The sequence below is a fragment of the Hetaerina americana genome, unplaced genomic scaffold (genome assembly GCF_022747635.1).
Source record: "Hetaerina americana unplaced genomic scaffold, ioHetAmer1.1.p SCAF_1, whole genome shotgun sequence".
NCBI classification, from domain to species: domain Eukaryota; kingdom Metazoa; phylum Arthropoda; class Insecta; order Odonata; family Calopterygidae; genus Hetaerina; species Hetaerina americana.
In genome coordinates, this window is record NW_027286069.1 from 10,566,213 (window position 1) to 10,575,328 (window position 9,116).

The 9,116-nt window shown below is 34.3% G+C and overlaps 1 protein-coding gene across 6 annotated transcripts in view; it reads right to left on the reverse strand.

The window, feature by feature from the left end:
* LOC139687906 (bromodomain-containing protein 4-like) overlaps positions 1–9,098 on the reverse strand; it is a 109,645-nt gene extending 100,547 nt beyond the window's left edge. For 4 of the 6 annotated variants that reach the window (XM_071585253.1, XM_071585268.1, XM_071585283.1 and 1 more), the window contains exons 1-4: positions 8,716–9,097; positions 7,649–7,770; positions 683–731; positions 549–602 (exon numbers count right to left, since the gene is read on the reverse strand). In XM_071585253.1, coding sequence (XP_071441354.1) covers positions 549–602; positions 683–718 — 90 coding nt within the window. In that variant the 5' untranslated portion in view covers positions 719–731; positions 7,649–7,770; positions 8,716–9,097. Of the gene's footprint in view, positions 1–548; positions 603–682; positions 732–7,648; positions 7,771–8,715 lie in introns of all 6 variants that reach the window. The other 2 variants (XM_071585277.1, XM_071585261.1) reach the window with 2 other exon arrangements.
* Between the last annotated feature and the right edge of the window lie 18 nt (positions 9,099–9,116).

A 9,116-nucleotide genomic window follows, 5' to 3' on the forward strand; every position in this document is an offset into this window, starting at 1 on the left:
TCTTGGAATTTGTGAACACTAAATATTGATTTTCAACTTAGGAATTAAAATGCGTCTTTAATAGAACTTAATCTCAGGTTTTCAATTTGATAAAACATTACACCAGTAAATGTTAATTCTGGGCAAAGCTATCTAAGCTAACTATATGAAATACCCTATGATCCAATACATCAACCCGGAGAGAGGAATTGGTAATAATTGGTCAATTAATAATAGAAAAGATAACAAAAAGTACCACATATTAAAATAGTTAACATGCCATGGTCCTAATCCTCTTCCAGGTATTACAACAATACTTCTGATAATTTTGCAATTTCATCAGGGACATTGAAAAATCATGCAAAAGGCAAAAATTGGCCAAATATGACACTTAGTTAATAATATGACACCCTGTTTGGCCAATAACCTTTGGGAATTGTCACTTTTTCAAAGTTACGTTATCTAGTAGACTTTTCCATTCATCTCAAAGACAAGTTTTAACACAAAAAATATATATAACTATTTAAGAGACTAGACTATATGATAGTAAAGAAAAAAATGACACATACTTTGCTCACCTTATTAATGGTTCCCAGTCTGTTCTCCCGGTCCTTTGATGAAGACTGAAAAATTAGAAATTTGATTTACATAGTTGAATTGCAATAATTTAAGAAAAAAAGCTAATGTCACTTTCATTACTTACTGTGTTATTCTGATTTAAAGACTCAACTTGCTGCATTTCCTCTTCAGTCCTGAAATTAAAAAAAAACTTATTAGTTATCTTCTACCTATTTCCCAAAAAAAATAAGTTATTCCAAGACCCCGAATCTTTAAAAGTAGTCCTAACACTACATTTATAAAACAATATATAGTACCATAAAAATAAATAACCAAGCCACAACCTGTCCAACTACTATTTATGGGTTTATCTAAAATATTTGATTTTCATTCACCATGCTCAGGAAATTTCATTCATTTACAGCAAGAGCCTAGAATATATGAATCTTGTAATTGATGGCCATTTTCTTAAAGCAGTTTATTTTACATGAAAGACCAGAATGACTAAAGTAAGTTGCAACATTAACAATTCAGGTGTATAACACCAAGCTTTTAGTGTAAAAATATTGCTGAATTATCTTTTCTCAGGAGATACAAAAACTGGTTACTAAGTGATTTTATAATAATACTAAGCTGTATCTAGACACTTAGACATGGATATCATTCCCTGAAAACAAAAATATTTTGCAATTTCATAATGCATGCAAGTTTTTAAATTGAAATTAACAAAAAGTATTTAATGCTCATTTCAATCTGATTAAAAAATTAGGTATCAATTTTACTTAGACATGTAGTTAAAAATCTGTCGAAATTATTTATAAACGATTTTCATTCATGTCCAGTGAAACCTGCAAGGTTAATGCACTCTTTGGCAAAGTACAACACGCATCCATCTTGTGACTCCAAAGAAACAATCCACAATAGCAAGGAGTTACTGTATTTACACCAGGAGTCTAATTAAAATTTCATTTTGCCTATTTCTTGAAACAGGTCCCTTGTTTTGAATACCAATCATTGGAAAAGTAAAAGAGAAAATTTAAGTTTATCAAAAATGTTATGATGGGTGTGAGTAATCATTTAGGATTAGGTAAAAAGATGTAGTTTTGACTGTAACTTATATTGACTGAAGATTATCTTTGTAATCATGACTTATTGTCAAGATTTAAACATTTACATAGACCAAACCTGATTTTCTCATAAAATACTTGCAAATTTTCAATTAATTGATAATTTTCCTAATATTCTGAATAATTCATGACTTTTCCAAAATTCCCAAGTGGTCACAATGCACAAACAAAGTCTGACAAAAAACTGAGAGCTTATATTCTGAAGAGTCTTGGTGTATTACTGTGGACTCAGAATTCTTATGCAATGATAAGTGGGCCCATCAACTCAGCCAAAGTGAACAAGCATTTTATTTCTGATGTTTTTCTCTTTGACCAGTTGGAAACCATCAGATACGAAAAGTAAAAGCTCATTCAAATAAAGTTTTTGGATCAACCTCCAATGTCAGCAACAGAGACATGAGATTTTTAGAAGGCAGGGTTCATGAATAATGAAGACCAGCCAGCCATGCACATCATTAAGGAACAAAACCATTGCAAAAATAGTGGTCACACAATTAGGAAAGACCAACAATTGAGCAATTAAGAAGGTACTGAAAGGTTGACTATGGACAGAGAAAGTGTTTAATGTGTTTTAACAGCAGATGAGAGCATGATGAAAGTCTTTATGAAGTGAATGTTTGGTCAGATACATAGCAAAACAGACAAGATAGTTCTTCTGATGCTTTGGTACACTTTGGTTAAGATATTAGTCTTTCAAATAGTGTCACTATGGTCAATGACACACAGGCATTTAAGCACGATTCATAAACCAAAAGGGTATCCATGGGTTGATCAACATCTTGGGGGGGGGGGGGGGGTTTGTGCATTTGAGTGTTTTGAAGTTCAAGGTAATGATGATCATTTTTTTCTATCCAGACCGTCGTGACGTCAGACTGGGTTACCATTGCTCAAAGAGGTCACCACGAGGAATTTAAAAAGAAGACTTGGAAATAATAAGTGAAAATTTGAGAATGAAGCACCCAAAGATGTGAACGAAGATGCATCTTGAAGCAGGAAAATGATTTGACCAATAAATCGCCAGGAAAATATTCATTTTTCTTAAATTATCTCCATATCATCCTGATTTATTCCATGCAATTTCTTCCTAGCTCTTAATATAGGGACTTCCTAAGAAAGGAATCATTCCGCAACAGAGGAGGAAATATAGGCAGCCTGATGAAAAATGTGGTGCCACAATATGTCAAACAATGGACCGTACACAAGAAGACAGGGTGGATTCAGATGCACCCAATTTTGAATGCCACCACTAGTTTGATTAATTTTGAGAGAAAATTCATATTTCACAAAATGTATGAAAACTTTTTGAGAACAAATAAATTTCACAATTTTCATGGATACATTTTGTTATTATAACAGCCTATGTTGAATGGTCCACAACGTGGATCATTCAACAACATTTTAAAAAATCCAAGAGATGGCACTGTTAGTAATGGAAAAGGTCTGCTTTTGGTAACCTTCATCTATCACTACACTGCTTTCAGTTTCAGCTATATCCCAATTTGGTTTAACTTGACTGCATTATTGAAGCAACAAACATTTGTCTAGTGACAAAACTGAAATAAAATTAGTTTTACACATTAATTTAACACTTTATGTAAAAGGTTTAACACCAAAAGTAATCAAATACAAGTTGAAGAAATAATCTCAAGGAAGAAGATCCTAAGGCCAATAAAAATAATTACGAAGAACTCCTATACCGGTATTTCGGTCACCAGGTGACCATCCGAAATACCGGTATAGGAGTTCTTCGTAATTATTTTTATTGGCCTTAGGATCTTCTTCCTTGAGATTATTTCTTTAACAGCCAATAGCTCCACATCCTCCAAATACAAGTTGGATGAAATTCGTGGCACATCTGCTCCTGTGTTTGCACCTGTTTATGGGTATGGGTTTAAATGTGGTCATTTATCGACAAACGATGGCTATGTACATCGCTCACGACATCCATGGAAAGAGACTTCCTGTGAAATGATTAACAAAATCCATGATAGGGTTGGGAGTGATGGATGAATTAAAGTTCTGACCCCCCCTCCCCTGACACATTAATTTCACATGCTGCCTAGCTTAGTTTTGGGTGAGCTCTACCCTTATCTAACAAACCAACCAGTAGATTGCAATCTGTGTTAGCTCAAAATTTACTGTTTCCCACACCCTTTGCACGATTGATGCCGTAAGTGCAAATCTATGTTCATGTCTACACACATTGTAAACATTATGCAAATGCTGTCATATTTAAGCCAACACTCTAACTAAGTGATATTGGATTTGAAATTTTTCTGGGCCATAATATAAATAGTGTTTAATTCCAACATTTTAATCAATAATTCATTACTTTTACAATGAAGGTTATTTAACTAATTCATATCCATACGTGGAAACAAATAAAACTGATTAATTTTGTTCTATAAATTAATTAAGGATTACAGACTGACTACTGGAATAAAAAATAATATTTCCATGGCATATAACGAAAACATTTACAAATTAAATATAATCTACAAATTTAACAGTCTAAATGTTAGCATACAAAAATACAAAATTTAAGATGCCCAAAGGAAACAAACACAGCCTTTGGTTTCCTGCAATAGATTTGGTTATACTGTTGCAATGAAAAAATGAATCGTAAAGAATGCTATGAACATCGTTGTCTTGGACAACTGAAGGTGCCACTTAAAACCACTTCTATGCTACGACCATTTGTTACATTTTAAACATTATCCATTGAATATTTGGCTTCGTGTCCTTTCTTTTTTCTCCTCTCACCTAATTCAAAACATCTTCAATGAACTTATTAACCGCTTTAACAAGATGAAGGTCATTCACCATTTAGCAATGTATCATGCCATTTCATGAACTTCCATTACCATCAGGTTGTGTACCACATTAACCTGTCAAGTTCCTTTGAAACCACAGCATGAAAACATCTATATGATTGATTTATCTTTAGTTTCACAATCTTTCAGCTTGCCATCTGTTTCCCTTATAATGCCAAACTTTTGTATTTGTCCTATTACTTCCAAAGTTACAAATAGCTGAAGAATCAAAACAATAAATCATTCACAAAAGTAAAACTGATGCACAAGCAGCCAGTTTTATATCACTTCTACCTGTTCAGGAATTGATAATTTTATGCCTACACCACACTGATATTAAATATACCATATTTATTTGGCATCCCCATGGGATAGTGATTATTAATACTGAAAATTCACAATAAGTAGCATCAATGCAGGAAGGCAAAACATACATGCAATCCATATCATGCTAAGTTCATTTAACAAGTCAAAAATTTTAAACTGGTGTGAGAGCATAAATTCATAATTAGTCTGCTATTTTACCATTTTCAGGGCTATTTTGATATCGGAACGTACTTTTAAAAATTAATATCCCAAAGGTCAAATATTTTCTTTCGAGGTGAAGTTCCTCTCAAAGATTTTATTAGACAATATTCTTAAAAGTTAACTCTCCAAGCCTCAATTTTATTCAGCAATATGGGATAGCTCGAATGAAATTCCTGGCCTTATATAAAGATAATTGCAAATTTGTCAAATTAAATTAATTAACACATTTAGAGAATGTGATTAGGGTAGGTGACCTACAGCTGAGGACATTTACTTGATTACAGATAGGCGGATAATTTGTGAAGGGTAATATGTCAATGGACTAGGGGAATGGTGGTGAGAAACCTGGCATCAGCCTTAACAGCATCACAGGGGTCCATATTTTAACATCCCATCTAACAGATAGTGTTGTAACTCGAAGTGCCCTCTACAAAGCACCAAGTTGGGATAGCAAGAATGAAAAACACTTTCACCTCTTGGATTTGAACATCGGCTGAGAAACAATCCTCATAAATATGGCAAAACCTCACTTTACACTCACTACTTTTACATTTTCTCTTGATTAACATTTCCTTCTTCAGGCCATTAGAATTTCCCTGTATCAATTCAAAGCTTTATCCTGGGGTTTTCATACAATAAAAATGCATCCCAGTTAACATTTAAAAAAAGCAAGAATAATGATGATGTATAATGAAATAATATAAAAGAGAAAAACTTATTTTTAAATATTTTGTCATATGGTGAAAATGAGGGACAGCAAATCAGTGGTCACTGCACTAGCCTACTGACGGAAGGGCACCCCTAGCTTCCACCGAGCTGTGTTATTTTTTCTATCGCCAGATAATCATGGGAAACCACAGGTGGCACAGGGAAAGGAACTGGGCCCCCCTACCCTGATATGTGACTGTCACATGGCATTGGGTTTAGGACAAAGTGAGTCTAGCATTACCACCCTCACATTTCAAACCAACTTTCAAGATGATAACTTGCATTTTTTACTGAAAGTATATTAATTGTGAGTTTATTGTTATTACCCTAATTAATGAATTTATTTTGGATGGCTTTAGAATTAAACATCCTCAAGGGAACAACTTTTATATCGACCAACATATACACTTCAATCAACCAGAACCTTTGTTATTAACCCTTCTACATAATCATCATTCATCCTACAATCTATCCTAAAAAATAAACTATGGACATTTTTCCTCTCAAGTTCTACTCCATCATTTCTTCCAAATTGACCTTTATTTATCTAATATATCCTATTTCTAATGGTTGTCAGAAAACCACAGCCTTTTCAAAATTTGTCATCCTATTCATTAAAAGTATTCATCGATTCACCTCACTATCAGTCACTTCCTAGTTTACTTCGACTTTAGAAGCTAAAGCCACCAAGAAGAGCTGGATAAATAGAAAGCGCATGCATGAATGCCGCAACTGCTATAAAGTAAGAAGAATGAATTATAGAGCTGATAATCAGCTATTTTAATTTGGGCAGGTAACACCTATCATGCAACATGCACTGGTCTTTTATGATTTATGAATGTCCCTGAACTTTAAAAAACCTAAATAATGTTAAGTGCCCATTATGACAGCTAAAACATTCATCAATCACAAAAATATTAAGTGCAAAATCAAAGAAGATGAAATAAAACCAATTCAGATGCGCTTAGATTAAAATTCTAAATCATACAAAACCTGCACTCAACCTGGATGAATACATTACAGTGCAAAAACCACCCAATACACCTACTGCTTCCATTTCTAATTTAACGAAACATTTCTTCCATAATAATTCAGTATCCACTTAGCAAAATTATCAAAAGCATATTTTATGCTATGCAAACATTGCAGTAAGATATTTGGCGATGGAAGTATTAAATTTAAAAATGAAAACTATGCAATATTCTTACAAGGTCAAAACATGTAAAATAATACCCATTCATCTGAGGGTATCATAACATAGGAATAAAGTTAAACAACCATCTTGAAATTTAAAGTAGCCTTCTAAACATGTATGTAAAACAGAAACGTTGTTGGGAAATCAGACACATCCTAATGTGAAAGGAAAACTGAATTACAGGCGACAGAAGAGAGAATACGAGCCCCAGAAAATAAGCAATCAATGCTGTATCCCGAGAAATTGAGGGAAAAATGCAAGAAAGAGCAATAAAACTGCATTTCGACAATTGTAATTTCATATTCATTACATACGTTGAGACAAAATGATCATGCAACGGTGAGCCGAACAAATTTAGTTTCACTGAATCTTTCTACATCTAATAATCTCCACAAGAAAAGGTATTCGCGTAAAAAATAACATTCCAAGCAAAATTCAAACGAAGAAAATAAAGAGAAAACATGGAAGTTCTGAAAACATTTTCATGCGCAATTTTGACGGTAGAAGTGTATGCTGGCAAATGAGAATGCCAATTCTCCCGAGATCACTATTGGCTAAGATGAATTCATTTTTCTCATTGACAATTATTAACACCAATTAAAATGTAGACGATCAAGATCATGACCTAATTTCCTCAGGAGTTACATCAATAACATGAACACCGAGATACGCCCACTTCTAATAAGCATTACTCTACACTACCATTCAAAATGTTTTTCTTTAAACCCTTAATACCTTACCTTTCAGACCAAATATGAATGCTGACAAGTCTTCGGTCAAAAATGTATCCGCAACACCATTTGCCCTCGCTTTGCTACCCCCTCACCTCCGTTGATGTCGCTGTGCATCCCGCGATCAAAATCTGAGAACGTCAGAAAAGAAAATGTTCCCTCACTACCAGGAAGAATTTGAAATTCCTAGGGCCTCCCGATTTCGGATGCAAAGGAATGCCCCCATAACTATAATTACCCACGTAATATATAATTATAATATTCAAAATTACACACAAATACAATTTTGAGAGGTACGCAATTTATAAATATATTCACACCAAAGTTACACCCCATCGCCAAAACCTTTTAACTACTAGGCGATCAAATTTTAAGTTCTTAACGTGATGCATAGTCTCATTGATTTTTTTTATGGGAAAGGGTATTCTGCCATAGGCAACTTAAATGTAAAACAACGACCACAAGTTTCTAATAAATACCTTTATTAACAATTAACTCAAAAAATTGTCATTATTTCCAACTATAAACTGTCAGATCAGAAGTATATAAACATAAGACCAGTAGTTATGAAGGCCGTGGTATCCAAAGGTAAAATTTTACGCCTGGGCTCTGGAAAAGCCGTGTAGTATGTGTGTGTATACAAACTTCAAACGCGGGAAAACTTTAAGATGACAAAATTTTACACGAAATTGACGCGATTTTCACCCAGTAAATTGCACGAATTTGTAAGAATAAGTATTTCTTATTTTTGATCAAAAGCTCTTCAACATGGCGGGCTTCCCACTCGAGGACGAAAGCCGTATATGCAACCGCCGAAATCCCCAACACATTGATCATTTAAAACCAAAATTATTATCTCCGTTCCTTCTAAAGGCACCTATGATCAAGGTTATTAACCTACCTTACACATAATGATGAAATATAAACAGAATTTCAAACAAAACAATACACTACGCCTTGACTGTCGCTTCCCCTGGATGTTATGGCCGCCTTCCCTAGGATCGGAACCCACTCACTCACGTACGCTCCCCAACCGCAGATTTATTGTTCTAAGATTGAAAATATTATTTCAGTACCCTGAACTGGAGTCAGAAGTCGTTTGCTGGTGCCCTCGCGGAGTAGGATGATTCTTGATACCCATGATGAATATGGATCTAAAATCTAACGAGCAGCAAGAACTCAAACAGCAATGGCTACGCAGCTCCACAACGGGTTGCTTGAGTGGTGAAAAATCCTTTGAAATTTCCAGTACTGTGATTGGTCCATTCCGGTCACATGACCGCGGTACCTTTTGATTTCCCAAATAACGCCGTTTTTACTAGCAATTAATTCATAACGTTCTATTCCGTTCAATAATATACTCATTTTAATTCATGCGCTATGTATATTTTTGCGGAATTTTGTGAAAATCCGCGAAAAACATGACCATACTGTTGGAGCGTCACTCGACCACCAACACAAGCTGAGTTTGTCACGT